Source organism: Mercenaria mercenaria, chromosome 10, assembly GCF_021730395.1.
Source record: "Mercenaria mercenaria strain notata chromosome 10, MADL_Memer_1, whole genome shotgun sequence".
Lineage (NCBI taxonomy): Eukaryota > Metazoa > Mollusca > Bivalvia > Venerida > Veneridae > Mercenaria > Mercenaria mercenaria.
The window spans coordinates 47873052-47895706 of record NC_069370.1 but is presented as its reverse complement, the minus strand read 5'-3'; the positions used below and the strand labels follow the sequence as shown (position 1 = coordinate 47895706).

The window sequence follows — 22655 nt, the reverse complement described above, 5'->3', positions numbered from 1 at the left end:
CGCATTGAATAACCTTTAAACATACAGAAAACAACCTTAAACTTTAAACCTAAAGAACAACTTTAAAACTAGGGATGTCAACGAATACCAAAACTGGTATCCGAATATTCGGTCAACCATCCGAACGAATATCCGGATATTCGTTCCGCATATAACTTCTTTTTTCTGATGACCTAAACGTATTTATATAAAGGTTTATTACGTTTTTCTAGGACCCGTCGTACTTGCAATAAATTAGCGGTCGCCATTTTGAAATGGAAGAAAGATAACTCTGACAAGATTTTTCTACTTTCGGTTTAGTTTTATTATGCAAATTGGAAGGATTCGAATCCCTTCTGTCAGTAATATGTAATTAGTTATATTAGTCCGGGTCCAAAATATATTCTTTCAAAAATAGGCTTTATATAATGGCAAACTCGGTATGAAAAACGGATTTGTTTCTTTAAATGCACAAACACATTATCAAGTGCAGCGCCGATATTTATCGGCAAATGTTTGTCACAGCCGTCGTCAATAAAAGAGCATATAATGCACGTGCACTAATTATCACTTTGCACTCTCTTGCATCTTTTCTTTAAGCTGCAATATTTGCCGACGATTTGTAAACACGTGTTTTAAATTATGCATTATTATTAATTGACAATAATTGCATTGTTTGATCAAACAGGACTAGCTAAGATGACAAGTATGTCTCGCACACCTTTCGGGTAGGTGTCATCGCCATGGCGACTGTGTATACGTTTTGACACGCATATCTAACGTACGAAAAAATTATAAGCTATTGAAACATAGAAAATTAAATAAATTTCAGTAATCTTATGTACTACCGAATATTCGAATTCTTAAAATTTGTCGAATATTGGAAGTCTGTGACGAATAACCGGATTATACCGGATATCCTTGAACATCCCTATTTAAACACAGAACAACCTTAAACAGAATAATCTTCTAACACTTAATTTCCAGCAAACTTTTAGCACTGATATGTTCCTCTAAAGTACACTCTTGTTAATATTGCCAAGTCTCTCATCATAATAAAATACATCAAAATGCATTTAACAAAATCAACCTATATAACTTGATATGCCATTACTTGTGCTTCTTTAATACACCATATAAAAGACAGATTTCAGACCGAAATCTTACAATTTCGGATTAAGACTGTTTCTCTTGTGGTTAGCCCAAAATACAATTTCCTATTTGTTAACGTATAACGTTTTCAAAGGAGTCTCGAACGCCAATTCTCTAATCTACAAAGATTTCTATGCAAATAGCAATAATTTTTTTTACAAAGTCCAATTTGAAACCTCAAGAAATGTGCTGTCTCAGATGTTTCCTTGACAACACTGTCAATTTTCAAAGCAACTCATATGGAATTTGCAAATGTTAAGGACTTCGTAATCTCGTTTTAAAACAAACATAAAAATAGAATAGACTAGACATTGTGACAGGTGTTCCTCAACAATGTTGCTCCAGACGAATATGAATCATTGTTAGAGGAATCACTGAAATTGTAACAGAAAAGGTCTTCCCAACAATTCTGACAATGTCAAAAAAGGACTTCCTGACAATGTCAGAAAAGGTCTTCCCAACAATTCTGACAATGTCAAAAAAGATCTGGTGACAATTCTGACAATGTTAGAAAATGACCTCCTGACAATGTCAGAAAAGGGAGGAATATCATTCAATACTGTCAAATTGTTCACTAATAAAGGACAGCGGGTGAAAATTCTAGTTTGTTGGAACTGGAGTACTAGCAAGTTTAATCATGATAAGCCATTCTTTCTGAACTTCCAGTTATTTAAAAAAATGCAAAATGTGACAAGTAAACATCAGACAATATTCTATATTTTCATTCCAGATACCCTAAATATGCAAATATCCACTGGCTCAGACAATTTACAGTGCTCTTAAAATAAAAAGGAAGACTTTACATAATGTTGTCTTGGTTCAGATTAAATTTTGAAATATACAGTTGGGTCAAATGTTAAATTTCTAAACAGGTTTCTGGTCCATAGATACCAAAGTTCTTGAAGGTGCTGTATTCTCTAATACAGAGGCAAAACACATTTTTGAGTCATTGTTAAATTTAATACCCTGTAAAAATTTTAGTTTCCAGAAAGTTAAATCATTTAAATCCTCCAATTAAAGAATTAAAACCCGTAACAGTCTCAATTCTACGATGCATAATTTTCGAAGTTCCAAGGAAATCCCTCAAGCTACATACAGCCTGCATCCGTCAATTTCTGCCGCTGATAATTCTGTCATTATGCGCATAAACCAGTCTAACCGGTCGTATTTATGAATCTTTTAATCCGAATATGCAAATTTCGTTTTGAAAATGGCTGTATTAGGGATTTTGCAAATTGCAGATTTGAGATCTAAGAGCAGTTTGAATTATTCATAAGTTATGTTTTAATAAATCTATCAATATGAAACATGTCTTGTCTGTATAACAGATGATTTAATGAAAGAATATGAATTTCAAATCAATGATATAGAGCAGAAAACATTAGTAATTAAAAACAAGATAAACATGGAATTATATAAGCCCTTGTAATACAGAGTCTAGCAAGCTGATGTGATATGTTTTAATGAGAATGGAGAAATATCAATAATTTTACATTCAAAGTCGCTTAATGGATGTCTGATGCTTACGTTCTGAAATCTCTACTAGGCAGAATTATCTCATACATAAACTTAGCTTAATTTCAATTCTAAACCCTGACATTTCACGATTTAAATCAAGTGATATCATAAATGTTTCATGACCATCAAAGTGTTTTTCCAGTACTAACTGAAGTTTGTACTACAAGACTATAACTCTGAACTACACACTATAACTATGAAATATACACTATGACTATGAACTACACACTATAACTCTGAACTATACACTATATCTATGAAATATACACTATGACTATGAACTACACACTATAACTCTGAACTACACACTATAACTCTGAACTACACACTATAACTATGAAATATACACTATGACTATGAACTACACACTATAACTCTGAACTACACACTATAACTCTGAACTACACACTATAACTATGAAATATACACTATGACTATGAACTATACACTATAACTCTGAACTACACACTATAACTCTGAACTACACACTATAACTATGACATATACACTATGACGATGAACTATACACTATAACTATGAACTACACACTATAACTATGAACTACACACTGTAACTATGAACTACACACTGTAACTATGAACTACATACTATAACTATGAAATATACACTGTAATTATGAACTACACACTGTAACTATGAAATATACACACTGTAACTATGAAATACACACTGTAACTATGAAATACACACTGTAACTATGAAATACACACTATAACTATGAAATACACACTATAACTATGAATAGTCGAGCACGCTGAACTATGAAATTACACACTATAAACTTAGCTATTAATCTAACCACTTACTATTAAATACAATAATACATGAAATCTCACTGTAATCAATGAATCAGACTACTAATATGTAAATACATACTATAACTATGAAATTCACACTATAACTATGAAATACACACTACACACTATAACTATGAAATACACTGTAACTATGAAATAACACTGAAATGATAACACTATAAACTATGAAATAACACAATAGTAACTATGAAATAACACTATAACTATGAAATACACACTTATATAACTATGATTAAAAAAAATTTATACCACTATAACTATGAATATACACTATAACTATAACTAATGAATATACACACTGTAACTTAATAAAATAAATCTATGTAATATACACTGTAACTTGATACACACTGTGAGCTCTTTACAAAATTTCTTATTAGTGACTTTTACAGATTTAAGCAATAGAACATTGGTAGACTTCTAACCTTTCGCAACCAATACAAGCTTACTGCATAACAACCTTGACTTAATCACAACTTTAAGTTATGTCAAATCACAACAAAGCCTGACTCCAGCTCTATGCCTCTCGGTGTACACAGCCTTGATAGTATACACCTGACCTCTATAATTGTTACATACTGTATGTAGTCCGATCTGTCTGCTACACTACAGTTCTCCTTCTGGGTAGCACTCACACAGAATACCTGAAATGAAATTAAAATAAAGCTGTATTAAAGAAAACTTCAATATTTTATCTATAAATTCCACAAACAATTTTATATGAACTAGGCACACAACTGACAAAAAGGTCATCAAATTTTATCTTGATGCTATTCAAGCTGGGTTGTTTTTACATATTAAGTCTTAAACCGGATCAATGTTGCATTATTTAGAGAAGGTACATTTTACCCCACTTTTTCCTTTATACCTAAACTTCAACTCCTGTCTTCTTCCAATTTGGTCTAGGTCTAAAATTTCCCTCCAATCTTTAAACAATAGCTTTAGCTTTATGTTAAGATTTTTTTTTTCAACAAGAACATGCTAGATACCTTGTATGCTGTAATAAGGAAGTGTTTATGCGTGGTGTCCGGCCGCCCCCACACCACAGATACACTGTCCTCGGATATCTTGTGTACTGTAACATCTTTTGGAGCTCCAGGTAGGTCTGTCAATAATACATAGACATTTACACTTTATACAAACAAAATTATAGAATAGAGTGGCAAATGCAATACATAAAGAAACTGAATACTTGAATACTGTACAGACTAAAATGGTACTAAAGACAGGTAAACAAAGAACTGAATTGTTTTCCATCAGATACTTTTTAAAACTGAAGACACCAAATAAGTGAACTTCAATTCTGACAAAACTTATATTTCAATCAGCCAAATTAAGACAACTGTACTATCATAACTTGTTTTCATACATGGCTCTGAGTTGTCATTTAATCCATATGGAATGTCTACTCCTACTTACAATTCTCCTCGGCCGTTTGAACTTTCACTGGATGACTGTACAGTGACTGGATCTTGCCGCTGTATGCCAGGACCCGTAACTCATACCAGCTATAACTCTTCAACCCAGTCACAATGTATGTCGTCACTGTTGGAGGAACGTGAATGGTCTTTGTTTCTCCGTATGTTAGACGCCTGATGTCGAGAATTTGTCTGTACAAAATCTGGAAACCTTCTATAATGTCATCTCCTTTCAATATCTGTAAAAATCAAAAGCTTAAAATTTATCAAAGTTTACAAGCACAAATTCATTCAAAGAAAACCTCTATCTGTAATAGTAATATCCTATTTTTCTACAGAAAAAAATTGACTATTGTTTCATGGTTATAAACTTAACTTCAATAAGAATGCTAAACAAAACCAGCATCATTTGATTTCACTTCAAAACCTTCGGTGTTTCCTTTGTCTATTCTCATGAAAGTAATGGAATGTTTAACTAGATATTGGCTACATACCCTCCACCTGAGACTGATGGCAGAGGAGTTGACAGAATGTGTATAATCTATCTCCACTATATCTCCACTCAGTAGTCGTCTAATATCTGCCTCGGCAAGGTATGGCTTCAAATGTTTGGGTTTGTGACCTATGAAGAATAAGACGCTATAATAATACAAGAATTAATGGCCCAGAAAGAAGAAAAATCTTCTGTAAGGAATTTCGGACTTAAATATACTGTCATACATCAAAGATTTATATGAGCTGCGCTATGAGAAAACCAACATAGTGCATTTGCAACCAGCATGGATCCAGACCAGCCTGCGCATCTGCCCAGGCTGGTCTGGATCCATGCTGGTCGCAAACGCACTATGTTGGTTTTCTCATGGCACGGCACATATGGTAATACACTGAATTTTTCACACCAAACTGTATGATATATCATATGATATGGCATGGTATAATAACCTATCAACAAGAGCACCGCCTTGCGGGTGCTGACGCTCATCTGATTTTTTTTGTATAATAGAAATATTGTCCTACCCATGATTTTCTAAGTCTAAAAAGGGCCATCATTCTTGCAAAAAGCAGGATAGAGTTATGTTTCTTGATGTACAGTGTCCACTTATGATTGTGAAAAACTGTTGCAAGTTTTAAAGCAATAGCTTTGATAGTTTATGAGAAAAGTTGCCTTAAACATAATACTCAACCAAGAAAATGATTTTCTAAGTCCAAAAGGGGCAATAATTATTGCAAAAAGCAGGATGGAGTTATGTTGCTTGCTGTACAGGGTCAGCTTATGATGGTGAACAAGTGTTGCAAGTTTCAAAGCAATAGCTTTGATAGTTTAAGAGAAAAAGTTGACCTAAACATAAAACTTAACCAAGAAATCTGATATTTTTTAAGTCCAAAAGGGGCCATAAATCTTGCAAAAAGCAGGATGGAGTTATGTTTCTTGCTGTACAGGGTCAACTTATGATGGTGAACAAGTTATGCATGTTTTAAAGCATAGCTTTGATGTTTAGGATAAAGCGACCTAAACATAAAACTTAACCAAGAAAACTGATTTTCTAAGTCCAAAAGGGGCAATAATTCTTGCAAAAAGCAAGATGGAGTTATGTTTCTTGATGTACTGGGTCTGTTTATGTGGTGAACAATAATTCCAAGTTTCAAAGCAATGCTTTGATGTTTAGGAAAAAGTTGACCTAAACATAAAACTTAACCAAGAATCTGATATTTTCTAGTACAAAAGGGCCATAAATCTTGCAAAAAGCAAATGGAGTTATGTTTCTTGCTATACGGTCGCTATGTGTAACAAGTCTCAAGTTCAAAGCAATAGCTTGATGTTTAGGAAAAAGCTGACTAAACATAAAACTTACCGGCAACGCGACGCAGACGCCGAAGCGACGCCGACGCCGACAACGCTCAGTGATGACAAAACTCATATTTTTTTTCAAAACAGATGAGCTAAAAACAAAATTACTTCTTTCAAATACTTGTCCTTATGTTATCTGACATTATGAATAAGTGTATATCAAAAATTAAGGAATGCTCACTACCTGGGAATCTGACAGACTCTGACACAACTAGGGACCAACTCCATATTCAACTGCTCGCACCAAGAAATATAGTCGTTTAGGACGAGTTATACACAGTATAATCTCTCTCTCACATCCGTAGCTACACATCTGACATAAAATACTCTTTAAAGTACTTTTCACTTTTTAATACATTCACAGATTTGCACAATGTTTCTAGATAAACAGAAGAAACCAGTGTATGTTCAAATATACCCTGAAGAATATTTACATTGCTTCTGCATCCAGTAAACCTGTATCATCTATGTGTTTACAATTTCTGGTGAACTTGCATGATTTTGACGTCAAGTTAACACAGAAATCTTCTAAACTGTCTAGGACTGTTTACATGTGTATGTCATGTTGTCATCTTAAATACACTTTACCCGATGTTGTGACGTTACGCCGGAAGGTTTACTTCTCAAGCAGCCATCGTTATTTGACTATTTTGTTGTTTAAGAGATCTATAACTTCAATTGTATGCAACACTGGATTAATCATACATAAATTAGTTTGAATTTTACCCACCTCGAGTGTCTACTGCATATTCTAATATGCTTGTTTCTGTTAAAACACGCTTACGCTTAAACGATGTCACATTAACGTGCGATGACGTCAATGTTTTCCTTGCAACCAAGAAAAAGCGCTACTATATTTTTTCTACTGTCTTAGATAAAGGGCATATTAGAATCGAAATAATGTATAGAAAAATCGTGTTTTACTTAAATTAATACACTCAAAATCAGTTATATGTCGGCAGAATAATTCATTCGGGCTACGCCCTCGTGAAATTATTCCGCAGATGTATAACCTCTTTTCGTGTATTAATAATGTTAAAACACCGTTTTTCTATATATTATTTCTTAAATGATGCCACTCAAAGAAGACACAAACATATACATAAATATGCTGACTATTTGCTTGATACTTACATCAGTTGTTTCATAGCCGAAGTACTCCACATAGAATGCCGACACAGGTGACTGTCCAGTCTGAACCCCAGGTGACCAGGACAGATGCACAGATGTGTCAGTTACATCACTAACTACTGGTTTTGTGGGTGGGTCTGGCAGTAAACTTATAGCTACAGATTTCACAGTCTCTTGACCAAAGTCACCTATAAATATATGCACAAAATAAACAACAGTGTTCTGTTATGAAGCAAAGTTGCATAGCTATAAAAGCAGCAGAGATGAAATCAAGCATAACAGTACTGTAAAAGCACATATTTTCGCTGGGTCAAAATTTCGCGAATTAAAAATTTTGAGTATATTCGCAAGGTTTAATGTTTGCGATATTGTAAAATGGTATCCTACTTGAATCTGAATTATACTAATGGTGAATATTTACTAGGATTAATTTTCACAAGATGTAGGACCTCGCAAATGTAGCGAAAATTTCTACTTTTACAGTACACAATGCAGCAGAGAGATGAAATCGAAGTTTAATACCTTTGTAAACATAAAAATGAAGAGTATTTCATTTTGAGTGATACGTACTAGCAACTGTAAGAAAGGCTTGCCAAGTTGTTTCCCCTGTTTCACTAATAGCTTTACATGTGTAAGAGCCAGTGTCCTGCATCTTCAAGTCTGTAAATATACAAAACCTTCAATAAAACATTTATGCTTCTTTCTTTAAATAGCTTTCGCGCAAGAGTTATATCCATCTAAATATGAACAAATGAATGAAGTTTTGTCATGTAATACCCTACTGGAAGGCGACTAATTATCTCAACTGCAGCATTTAACCATATACAATAATGCACTATATATACAATATGTTCAAACAGAAAATATGCATATCTGAAAATCTACAGCTGTTGACTGCTTTAAATATTTATACATATATATATATATATGAGCCGCACCATGAGAAAAACAACATAGTGCATTTGCGGCCAGCATGGATCCAGACCAGCCTGCGCATCCGATCAGTCTGGTCAGGATCCATGCTGTTCGCTTTCAAAGCCTATTGCAATTATAGAAACCATTAGGGAACAGCATGGATCCTGACTAGACTGCGTGGATGCGCAGGCTGCTCTGGATCAATGCTGGTCGCAAATGCACTATGTTGGTTTTCTCATGGTGCGGCTCATATATAGAAAATAACATTTATATGTAAAGAAAATATTTCTAATACCATTTCGTTTTAAAACTGGTGGAAAAATAGAGAAATAAAATGTTAAAATTTTTGTCTGAATAATGTAAATTTTGTCTTTGAAATCAGTAAATTTCCTTCAAAATGCTAAAATATTTAACACCGAGTCAAGACCAGTAATCATTCTTTTGTTTACCATCATTTAACTGACCTGATATTTGTAACGTCCCAGATTCTCTCAGAGCATAGCGTGGACCAGACATCAGAAGTGGGCGGCCATTTTTATACCATCGTATGATAGGTTTTGGTTTGCCATCTCCCTCACATTGAAGTAATGCTACTGAGTCAACATGGAGTGTTTGGTTCTGAGGCCCAATTTTTATAATTGGTGGTGGCCGACTGTCATGGGCTGGAAGAATGAATGCACTCTCTGCTGAAATTATGTCATATTTCAAACAGTTAGTATGTTAGTAAGTAAAGACAACAGTGCCACAACAGTCATGCATATAATTATTATCCAAGTGTAACGGGTCCTTATAACATGCATATAATATAATTACTAAATGAATAACAATTATCACTCCATGCATCATATTAATGCACCTTTCGACACTTAATAAACAATGTTTCAATCAGACGCATCTGTTTCTTATTTAGATCACCCTTAAAAATGCAATTATTCCGCATATACATTAACCTTTTTTTCACATTACTTAATGAATAAGAAAAAGACGATTTTCATTACGATTACACCAAGCTGCTATAATAAACCGCGATTCGTATCAGGGAATCCCGTAATTAATTCTCCCTCTAAAAGCAGAAGCAAGTTTTTCCATTTAAATATATCATTAATTTTCGTAGCAAAACGTTACCGTTTACATCTGTTCAAACCATTACAGCAACATTTTTATGGAAAAAACGTAAATCATTCTAAGAGATAGGTAATCACAATAATGGGAATTGAGACCCTGGGTAATTAAAATGTGTTTAAGATGCAACATAACAAAATTATTTTGAAAGGTGATAGGATAGGTAATTAACAAGATGAGCTATTATGTACAGGCTACTGCCAAAACTTCCAGACACCTTGTACAATATCATTTTCTCTGTAACTATTCAGTGTACAAAAATTCTTCTCACTTCTATAGAATGTGCAATAATTTGACAAGGAAATTTTCTGTAAATCTATAATAAATTCCAACTTGTTCACTGTGACGGAAACAGTAAATTTCAATAGCCTTAAACAACAAACAGTTACAGGCATATTCTACAGAATTTTCACAGAAGGCAGTCAGCATTGCTAAAAATATAAAAAAAATTCAGGCATGTTTCTCTGTTTAGTACATATGTTGTTTTTTGTAAATCATGTGCAAATCTGTAGGGATTAAATATTCTTCACACACTTTTTATAACAAATCACCATGCAGTCCCAATAACTTTAGGAACAGATTTGCAAGGCAATGTTAAGCAATAACTGCTTTATATTAATTTTTAACTCCTTTCACTCACTTTGCAGTAATAATAAGTAAATATTAAAGGAAAAATTCTGTTGTTAATTTCTGTTTGTTGTTCTTCATTGCTGTATACCAGCTGCTAATTAGCGATCTATAAAAATCAAATTACTCCCTGCAGCCATCACCATACTTAACATGTGTTTTCTACAAGCTTTCATTTACAATTCAAACGTTTGAAGGCTTATTTGATTTTGAAAATCCATTCCGTTAGTCTATTACACGAATCATTAGCATTCCAAATACATCAAAATACTTACAAAATCTGTTTAAAATACAGCTGTTCTAACACATCCAGAAAACCATCATTCTTTCCTATTTCTCACAGACAATGATAAACTTCTCATGCCAAACAAACTCCAGTATTTATAACCTTTCATACACCTCATGCATCTAGTATTATACTTTCTCCTTTCTATTTTCAATGTCAAACGTGTCCACTTGTTTCAGACTAATCACGTAATACAGTTATCATAGCATTAAATATTCTTAAAACGATCTAGAGTTAAATGAATACAGCCAGCAAAGAATGGAGTACAGGATTACTGTAAAAGCACATATTTACACTGGGTCAAAATTTCGCGAATTTGAAATCCTGAGTATGTTCGCGAGGTTTAAAATTTGCAAAACTGTAAAAATGGTATCCTACTTGAATTTGAATTATACTAATGGTAAATATTTATGCGAGGATTAATTTTCGCGAGATACAGGGCCTCGCGAATATAGCGAAAATTAAACCCTTGCGAAAATTTCTGCTTTTACAATATAGGAGGGTGTTTTGAAGGCGTATCATTCAGAGGAAGAAAGAAATTTAAGAGCTACTCTATAAAATACAAACTTAGGACCTAAAGATTAAGAGTAACAATCATTTTTTTTTTGGTTTTTATTGTATCTTTTTTTTTCAACTCACTAATAAAATTGGTTTTCTTTACAGTAAAAAAATATTTTTTGTAAAATTTCTTTGGTTTTATTAGATATTTTTATATTACATTTAAAGTAATATCAGTATTTTATGCATCCTTTTTTATCAAGGTATCAAAGTATCCACAGGGCTTTGAAGTCTTTCACTGCAGCTCTTACAAGATGCTGAAGGTTTTCAAGTTTTGTTTTCAGTATTTTGACAATACCCTCAACACTGAAAAAAACATCACTCACTAATTGAGTGTTCACACATTTATCCCCCTTTCATGCACAGTTTACTGTGAAGAGATAATAAAAGCTTTCATTTTTGCCAATTATTTGGAACAGAAGTTTGAGGTTTTTGTTGTCTTGAGTGCTTTCAAGTACCTAGCCCTTATAACAGTAATAAATGAAAGAATTTGTCTGTCTTTCTCAAATTAGCATCTTTTCTCTTTTTTAGCTGAACACTCCTCCTTGCTCCATCAATTAAATATCTCAGTGTAATACTTTCCCCTTCACTAGAATATATGACTGAATTATTTTCTCTATACTAGCACTAAAATTTTATCTCTGGCAAAATAAAGAATTCTTATAGACTAGTGTGTTATTTTTCACAGGATAATTGTTATTTATTCTTCCAAGACAACTGTTACCATATTTCTTGCAAGTACCTTAACAACTGAATTTTTAGAATACTAGCCATTACATCCTGGGCCCAGTTGTTCGAAACTTTAACAGGCGATTAAGCTAACGGTTAATTAACTTTTAGGGTTGTTTTTCGGCATTTCAAAAGACTTTGAAAAACAAATGTATGAAGTAAGAATTTTGAACACTGGAAAATCTTTACAATAAAATCAAAACATCATACTAGAGTGTCCCATCAAGTCTAGTATTTTGAATCAAAATTTAACTGGAGGTTACTTTAACAGCCGGTTAAAGTTCGAACAACCAGGCCCTGGTCCATTAATGGATGCAAAGAGATAGTCACTTTTAAAAGTTCCACAATAATGTGTTGACATCACTGCGAGAAAAATAGAACTAGACGCGTGTCCTAGGACACAGGCACCACCTATGCTTCTTCTCCCCAATGCCCTATTTCTTTTTAGACAACAACATTAAAACTTGGTTTTAACTGGACTTACCCTTGAAACCAGACCATTTAACATACAAAATTTAGCTTTCTATCAATGCTGTAAACATGTAATATGTACATGGAACACCCACCAAAAAATAATACACACTAACTAAATATCAGCATTCTTCACTGACACATATATAAGGCAACCTCCAAATAACTCATTTGTTATTCATTGCAACAAAGAACAAGGACTGCAAAGTTTAATGCAAAGTTTTATGGAAAGACACATGAATGACTATAGCACAAGATTTATGTTCAAAAAGAACGTAATTGTTAACATGCTCCTGCAACACGTACAGTAGTGTAATTATGACCATGTGGAAAAAACATCATGTTTACGAGTGCTGTTAAGAATGTGTACCTCAGAAGTCACGACAAAGACTTAAGAACTACCATGGGTTAAATACAAGTTACAGAAAATTAAAAGAAAAACATAATCTTATTTTCGTATCAGTTATAAAAAATCAAGCGTAACTTCTAGCTGGTTTTCTATGACGTTGATTGTTTACAAGACAATAAAATTAATGCAGAATTAACATTTAGCTTTAGGAACACATTTGCATTTTTTGATCATGTTAGCTTTAGAAGATTGCAATCCCAGTTCTATCTACATATTAAATTATTTCTTATAGAAGAACTACAGTTAAAGTAACAGTTGAAATAAATGCAAAAGTACCAACTAATTGATATCATAAAAGACATTAACATGAGATCACAGAGTGATCTTGGCGCCCACCAATGTGCCATTTTTGAGTGTTCCAAATTTCAAGACTTATTGACTAGCTCAAGGTCAAATTTCATTTCCGTACACAACACTGTGCATATGGTCCATGCATGTGGTCCAAATTTGAAAGCTGTAGCTTGAGAAATGTGAAAGTAGGTCACTAGATCAATTTCAAGGACAAAGTTCTTTGTACACAAAACTATGCATGTGCATCAAGTTTGAAGGCTATAGTTTGAGAAATTTGAAAGAAGGTCACTAGGTCAATCTTAAGGTCAAAGTTTATTTCGGTACATAAAACTATGCAAGTGGTCCAAATTTGAAGCCTGTAGCTTGAGAAATATGCAAGTAGGTCACTAGGTCAAAATCAAGGTCAAACTTCATTTCAGAACACAATTCTATGCACATTGTCCAAATTTGAAGCCTATACCTTCAAAAATGTGAAAGTAGGTCACTAGGTCAATGTCAAGGTCAAAATTTGTTTCGGTACACAATCCTATGCATGTGGTCTAAATTTGAAGCTTGTAGCTACAGAAATGTGAAAGTAGGTCACTAGGTCAATCTTAAGGTCAAATTTCATTTCAGTACACAAAACTATGCAAGTGGTCCAAATATGAAGCCTGTAGCTTTAGAAGTGTGAAAGTAGGTCACTAGGCCAAAATCAAAGTCAAATTTCATTTCGGAACACAGAACTATGCATGTGGTCCAAATTAGAAGCCTGTACCTTCAAAAATGTGAAAGTAGGTCACTAGATCAATGTAAAGGTCAAAGTTTGTTTCAGTATACAAAACTATGCATGTGGTCCAAATTTGAAGGCTGTAGCTTGAGAAATGTGAAAGTAGGTCACAAGCTCAAAGCCAAGGTCAAATTTCATTTTGGAACATGAAACTACGCATGTGGTCCGAATTTGAAGCCTGTACCTTCAAAAATGTGAAAGTAGGTCACTAGGTCAATGTCAAGGTCAAAGTTTTTTTCCGTGCACAAAACTATGCACGTGGTCCAAATAAGAAGGCTGTAGCTACAGAAATGTGAAAGTAGGTCACTAGGTCAAAATCAAGGTCAACTCATGTCAAGGTTCATCTTGCCACTCAAAACCATACATGTGGTCCAAATTTGAATGTTGTAGGTTATTGATAAGAAGATTTTAAAAGTTTTTCCCTATATAAGTCTATATGAACCATGCGACCCCCAGGGCGGGGCCATATTTGACCCTACGGGGATAATTTGAATAAGCTTAGTAGAGAACCACTAGATGATGCTACATTACAAATGCTAAAGCCCTAGGCTTTGTGGTTTGGACAAGAAGATTTTCAAAGTTTTTCCCTATATAAGTCTATGTAAACCATGTGACCCCCGGGGCAGGGCCATATTTGACCATAGGGGGATAATTTGAACAATCTTAGTAGAAGACCACTAGATGTTGTCACATACAAAATATCAAAGCCCTAGGCCCTGTGGTTTTGAACAAGAGGTTTTTCAAAGTTTTTCCCTATATAAGTCTATATAAATCATGTGACCACCAGGGGCGGGGCCATATTAGACCCCAGGAAATAATTTGAATCATCTTGGTAGAGGACCAATAGATGATGCTTCATACCAAATATCAAAGCCCTAGGCTCTGTGGTTTTGGACAAGAAGATTTTCAAAGTTTTTCCCTATATAAATCTATGTAAATTTCAGAAATAAACAAAGGGCCATAACTCACTAAAAAAATTGTTGAACCAGTCTGATTTTCAGGGGGACACAACTAGGGTACCAATATATGATTCTTACAAAGTTTGGTCAAAATCCCCCTGGTTGTTTCTGAGGAGATGCGATAATGAGAAATTGTTAACGGACAGAAGGACGGACGCGCGGACTGACGGACGGACGGAAGGACGACGGACCATGGACGCAGAGTGATTTGAATAGCCCACCATCTGATGATGGTGGGCTAAAAACAGTATCACTTACTTTATTTGAAATTAACTCTTAAATTTTATTAAATAAAATCGAGATTTTCTATCCAGTTTAAACATGTGTGATAAACTGTGTCTTTCTTTTAATTTTCAGACCTACAGTTTATTCGCTTTCTTATTCCCTCTTGAGGTACTTGTATAAAAGTGGGCAAATATGATAATCGGAAACCCAAGTTGTTTTAGACACTTACAAAAGAGTATGAATACATCTGTGAACAGAAAAAAAAAAAACAGTAACAATTTTCTTGAGAATGAAAAGCTTAATAATGAAGCTTTAAGAATGCATTAGAATTAAATTAACAAGAAAACAGCACAAAAAATGAATTTGGAAACATCTTGTACAAGAAGTACCTCCTTTTATTTGTGTTTCTTTTTTTCTTACGTTTTTTTTTAAGTTGTTTTTTTTGTATAATACATCATCATGCAAACTTCATTCTGGAAAAACTATCATGCACGTGCCAAAAAGACTGTTAGAACGCACGATTCACACATTTGTTTTAAGGGTGCACTCACTGTTTGTATTGTTATACTCGTATATTTCAGGCATGCTCATTGAATTAATCTTACGATAGCTTAAAAACGGTACTTCACTTTAATTAGTTTTCAACAGATAATTACTGCACTACTCAACATAAAAGACAATACTCGAAATAAAAGACGTGGGTAGTATTTCTGATAATGAGATTTAGAAAATTACAAAATAACGAATCCAATTTTTTTTATCAATTAGTAAGAATACACTGTAGATAAATATTAAGGGAACATATTGTTCGAATTACTAGTATTGTGAGCTTACAAAATTTATGTGTTTTTGCTGTTGAAATAAGAAGTATAATGTCACACTCATGACCTACTATGCTCGTAAATTAAACAATGAAGATCATTTAGATGTAGACGCTTCAAAAAAACCATAACAAAGCATGTTCTCAAACATTATTTCTGAATTTTGAATAAGAATTTCTTTACTGTCAGAAAGATTAACAAAAAAAAAACATAAATAAGTTTTGAAATTTAAACATAACTACATAAAATTATTCTGATTGACTGACCTTTGACCTCTACTTTAGCAGAGGCATATGCAGCTCCCCTAGTGTTGAGAGCCTCGCAGACGTAAACACCAGCGTCAGAGTCATTCACTGCCTCGATACGAAGAGTTCCATCCTCAGCAACCGAATAATGGCCCGAGTCTCGATTCGGAAACATGAGATTCTAAAAATAATTTAACAAAATATTATTAAGACTTCAACAAAAATACTTCATTATTTATATTAATGCCTAGAATATTTTTATGTTGTTTTTTTTTACATCTGGTAATTTCACAATGTAAAGTATCAAATATATTTTTCACAAGTTTGGAACTACAAAATGTGTACAAATTTGGTTGAAATGAAATAAATAGAAATTCTGTGTGATTTTTTGCTATTAGTAATATCAAAAAATTCCTCTACACATGAATACCAGATCCTACATTTTCATCTGTGACTTTAAGCCACCCATGAAAATATCGCAACTGGTGTTCAACTGGTGACAGGTTTTTTGATCTTATACACTGAAACAAACTGAAATCCTCTGGATGTCTAACTCTAAATAATTTTTCTTCATAAACAAAGGAAAAAAATTACTGTTTTATCTACAGAGATTATGCATAAATAAAATTACCATTTTTGTTATGCATATAGATTAGGTCGATGTCAGATACACTTATCGCAGTACATTATGACAATTTGAGAAAAAATGCACCACCAGTTTAATATGCATAGCAATATCTGTATTAAATATCTAAGATACATGGTGACAAAAGTAATAACTTTACACAAACCTCCTGAGATTCCTTGCTCCAGAACACAGTAGGTGGTGGGTTGCCCTTAGCAACACACTGCAGTGATACGGTACGTCCCCTAGCAACCACTTGGTCTCTCGGACTAACCAGAAATGACGGAGAAGCTGGAATGATAAAATGTTTAACATATTAATAGAAAATCACAGAAAAAGGAATTAAAAAGTGAAACACTAAAGTTTATGAAAAGCTAGAATATCATAAAAAGGGATTCCTACCTATGACAGCCCATCACTCCCCAACCTCTTCCCCCAACCCTAATGGGAGGTATGCGGGAGGAATGCAACAGATTTATTTTGACAGTTTACCATGGAAACATTGTGTTTTCTTCTTTATATATAAACTTAAAAAACTTTGCAGAAAAGAATAACTAAAGAAGAAATGCAAAGAAACTTAAGATCTTCTGTATATCAGTCAAAGAAATAAGAGAATTCTGTGACTTACAATAGACAACAAGCCTGGCTGTAGCCTGTGTAGATCCAGCTGCGTTCTCTGCCGAGCAGACATATACACCATCATCATTGGACTCCACATTCTCTATACGCAAAGTATGGTCTGACAAAACCCTGGCCCTGAGGAAATAAAACAAACCTAAAGTTTATACCACAATCTTTATAGGTAAAGAATGGTCTGACAAAACCCTTACCCTGAGAAAATAAAACAAACCTAAAGTTTATTCTACAATCTTTATAGGTAAAGAAAGGTCTGACAAAACCCTTACCCTGAGGAAATAAAACAAACCTCAAGTTTACACCACAATCTTTATAGGTAAAGAAAGGTCTGACAAAACCCTTACACTGAGGAAATAAAACAAACCTCAAGTTTATACCACAATCTTTATAGGTAAAGAATGGTCTGACTATACCCTTGCCCTGAGGAAATAAAACAAACCTCAAGTTTATACCACAATCTTTATAGGTAAAGAAAGGTCTGACAAAACCCTTACCCTGAGGAAATAAAACAAACCTCAAGTTTACACCACAATCTTTATAGGTAAAGAAAGGTCTGACAAAACCCTTACCCTGAGGAAATAAAACAAACCTCAAGTTTACACCACAATCTTTATAGGTAAAGAAAGGTCTGACAAAACCCTTGCCCTGAGGAAATAAAACAAACCTCAAGTTTATACCACAATCTTTATAGGTAAAGAAAGGTCTGACAAAACCCTTGCCCTGAGGAAATAAAACAAACCTCAAGTTTATACCACAATCTTTATAGGTAAAGAATGGTCTGACTATACCCTTGCCCTGCAGAAATCAATCATCTGATGTTTTCCCAGTAAATAGCAAAATGAAGTTCAGCCAGAATGTGGATGCCCTCTAAATATCCAAAATGCTGCCTTAGATTTGGATTACTCAACAAATTTAAGTTGCGTCACCTTTTCAACTAGATGTCCAAGGAACACCTACCTCTCAGAAATGGAACTGAATTTATGCTAAGGAAAGCTGTGAAATTAGTCTGGCTATTCATACGATAATTTCTAAAAGAAATATTTTTCTTGATTTCTACTTTTTCGCTTTTACTTTCTTAGCGAAAATCCCCCTTTGATTATCTCTGTTTTGAGGAGAGAAGGGACATCACAATATAAACAATTTGAAGAGCTTCAAGAGTTGTCTCCTACAAACAAAACACTGGGTTTGAATACAGACTGCAGTGAAAAATACAATAGATTGTCCATCATTTCTTCTCAAGATACTCTCGGAACTTAATTGTACCGTTTGCCAGAAATACAGCTGTAGTTGGTAAACAGTGAAACAATCACATCGGAATTAAAGAGGTCAGAATCTTTCCATTGGTAGCGTTACATGCATTCCTTCAGAGTTGCCTAAACCAAAAAAACAGATTTAAAATCCTATTCCCTTTCAAAGGCACGGCATACTTAACAATGATTTATTATCTTAAGGCCCTAATTGGTTGTATAATTCATGTGTGTTTTGATGTGAGATATTTCTGACAGTGGAAATATTGTGACAGATGCGTCAGATCCGTAACAAGTCTTATGTTTTTCTTAGCTGAAAGTTCATCTCTTCCGAGAAGAAAAATGGATAAACACACAACGATAAATATAAAGTATTCATGTAAAAAAAAAACCTACATTTTTGTAAATGAGAACTATTTCTGCATGAAGAAAGTCAGAACTGCCTAGTAGGTACCTAAAACAATGTATATAGATGTTAAAATAATGCTTCATGCTTCTGAAGAGAAGACTTTTGTGCTTTTTCTATCTGCATATGATTGCAATTATGCAGAGAAAACTCTGCAAGTGGCATTTACAATCAGAGTAACAAGCACCTAAATCAATGATATATATGTCTGTCTACAGATTCTGTAATCAAATATGTATATGCCTTGAAAAGAAAGTATTCATTTTCTAAAACAAAGGCAATTGTTTTGCAAGTAAAAATATTATAAACCATACACAAAGTAAAAAACTGCTTCACTTTTATTTTTGTAAAAAAAAATAATGTCCTCTCAAAACCTATTGAAAGTGTTATTATGTGAAAACCTTTTCCCACTCAACTTTGGTACATCTTAAAAATTATCTGAATTCTGTAAACGTCTAAACACAGAAAGTGTGTCTAAGAAACTTTTGAAATGAAAAACAAAATTCAAAATTTTACAGGAGTTTTCAACATGTCTTATCAAACAAACCCAAACTTTTCACCCCATCTGTGAACTAGTATCTTCTCCAAAGAATACAAAAAATAATTTGTATTCAAAAAATAACAAAGACAACAGCATCCCCAAGTTTACACTAGCGATATCATAACAGTTTTATCATAAAGGTTATATATGATCTAAGATGATGGTGATGAGATCAGTTTGTTCACAGATTAGACTATACTCTCCCAAAAAATCAACAACTTCCTGTTTATACAAGACTTGATTAACTCTCTTTAATGTTTTTGTTTTGGATCTAAGGATACATTCTCTCCATTAATACATCAATCATTCTGGAAGATTTACTAACAAAAATATAAGGATTTTCCCACTTAAATCTGAAACTGGAGAAGAATTCACAGATTTGTTATGTTTTTGCCCGTATCGAGGTCCTATCTATCAGGGTACTATCTATCAGTTCCAAATGAAAAAAGTTACTTAATGATTTTCGATGAAGTGAAATTTTTACAAAAAATAAACAACGTATTACTTTACCTAATACACCTGTTTTGTAAAGTGTGTAGAAAATAGCTGTAACAAGTATCTAGTATTTTTACTAGAAATAGTAATTGGCCTGAAGAAGTTTGCATATACATATACAATACCAACAGGTGTCCTGTGCTTAAAATAAGAACTGTAAAAAAACCTATGCCTTTACAAGTTAAATGTATTAATAAGTTTGTCAAAGACCTTTGACAGCACCAAAATGAATACTTTACAAAAACCAACAATTTCCTTAAATTCCTTATTGAATACATTTTATCCGGCTTTACAGAACATATAATATTCAATGAATGATTCAGATATTGCAAAGGTGCAGTTGCTGTGATTTGCCCCAAGGTCTGGGGTGCTAGGTTTAGATTTTGCATGAGCAGTAGAAACTAAAATTACATTTACCCTTTAGCCTGCTGGTGGCAAGTGATTCTGCCTTTGCGACCAGTGCAGACCAAGATTAGCCTGCACATCCGTGCAGGCTGACCATGGTCTGCACTGTTTGCTATTCAGTCAGTAAATTTTCATTGAACACCCTTTGAAATAATAAATGGTATTGCCCAAATTGAATGATGGACCAGTCCATTTCAGAAATTTAGCAGGCTAAGGTTTAAGTATGAAACAAGTGGTTTTATCTGATGGTATATCACTGTATATAAGTCTTGTTGTTACAAAGCATTTAATATGTAGAAAAAAATTAAAGTAAACTGTATGCTGAAATGTTTGACCTTCAGTTGTGATCTTGACCTTGTGCAATAGGTAATGGAACATTGCACTGACCAGACATGAGAGCCAAGACTCAAATGTTCAACCTTCAGTTGTGAACAGGATCAATGGCTCATGCAAATGAATCATGTTTTCCTTAATGAATAAAACATTCAAACAACATTTTAAAAATATCCCTAAAGAAGTTAAGAAAATGTGAATTTGATCAAGCCCTTTCCTATATGCAACTGAACATGAATTGAGAGATGAACTTTCCAAACAAGTTTCATAACAGGGATGGACAGATGGATTGACAAAATGATATACAACTTGAAAACTGTATATTTAAGGAAGTATTAGATGCACTTCACAAAACTTGAGCTAAGAAATACCTACAGTTTGTATAGTCTATGTTACATGTTGCTTCTTCAACACTAAGAGAATAAATCAAACATAATAGCAATAAAACCATGCTGACAGCACCTGCTTCTTCACACTCTAACATTTCTCCTGTAGTTTCCTATTTCTCTTACAGTTAGAAATGTGGTTACATTTTCTTGAAGAAACCACATTTCTTGAAGACTACAGGAAACCCTCCTTGACAAGTCAATATGGTGATGTAAGTTAAAGGAAATATAAAATATTTTATGAGGCTCACAAGTGTTGTGAAAACATCTAATATATGTACATCATCAGCATTTCATCCACAACACTGATTTTATATCTTTTTCCATTTCAATCACCCATTTCGCTTTTCCACATGTATCTTACATGTACTAATATACCTGCCATTATCACGACTTGATATTCCATCTACCTCACCCAATCTGATGTCTGACTACCAGACTACCCTCCCACTATAGCTGACCTGATGTCTGACTACCTGACTACCCTCCCACTACAGCTGATCTGATGTCTGACTACCCTCCCACTATAGCTGATTTGATGTCAGACTACCTGACTATCTTCCCACTACAGCTGACCTAATGTCTGACTACCTGACTATCTTCCCACTACAGCTGACCTAATGTCTGAATACCTGACTATCCTCCCACTATAGCTGATCTGATGTCTGATTATCCTCCAACTATAGATGATCTGAGGTCTGACTACCCTCCCACTATAGCTGATCTGATGTCAGACTAACTGACTATCCTCCCACTACAGCTGATCTGATGTCTGACTACCCTCCCACTATAGCTGATCTGGTGATCGACAACCAGACTATCCTTCCACTAAGCTGATCATGTGTCTGACTACATGATTATCCTTCTATATTAGTTGACCTGATATTCGAACAACTGAGCAGATTCCTTCTACTACAGTCTACTATAAATCAGACTACTTGACTACCTTTCTTATACTATATCTGGTATGAAATCTCACTACCTTCCTATTACAAAATCTGACTACTTGACTATACCCACTATTAGGGATTTTATGACTACACTGGGACCCCGTTATAACGCTATCATCGGGGTCCAAGGTTCGAGACCCGCGGATCTAGCGGGGTTAAATTTATAACGCGGGTTGATCGTATCAGCGGTAAATGCAATACCCCACCCACCGGTAATGTATTTTGGACGCTGTTTTATGTTAATAAGAAATAAGAATCGTATAAACGGGACATTTATTTACCTTAAATGCTACTGAAAAATACATTAAAAGAATTATAACG

General features: G+C 34.0%; 1 protein-coding gene across 1 annotated transcript in view; it reads right to left on the bottom strand.

Moving 5' to 3' along the window:
• The window catches only part of LOC123561677 (roundabout homolog 1-like), a 61260-nt gene that overhangs the window by 16254 nt on the left and 22351 nt on the right, over positions 1–22655 (bottom strand). The window contains exons 6-16 of the mRNA XM_053516902.1: positions 17564–17691; positions 17102–17226; positions 16332–16491; positions 9266–9487; positions 8457–8546; positions 7890–8074; positions 7095–7174; positions 5401–5545; positions 4908–5145; positions 4478–4593; positions 4068–4132 (exon numbers count right to left, since the gene is read on the bottom strand). Of these exons, the coding sequence (XP_053372877.1) occupies positions 4068–4132; positions 4478–4593; positions 4908–5145; positions 5401–5545; positions 7095–7174; positions 7890–8074; positions 8457–8546; positions 9266–9487; positions 16332–16491; positions 17102–17226; positions 17564–17691 (1554 nt within the window). The remainder of the gene's footprint in view (positions 1–4067; positions 4133–4477; positions 4594–4907; positions 5146–5400; positions 5546–7094; positions 7175–7889; positions 8075–8456; positions 8547–9265; positions 9488–16331; positions 16492–17101; positions 17227–17563; positions 17692–22655) is intronic.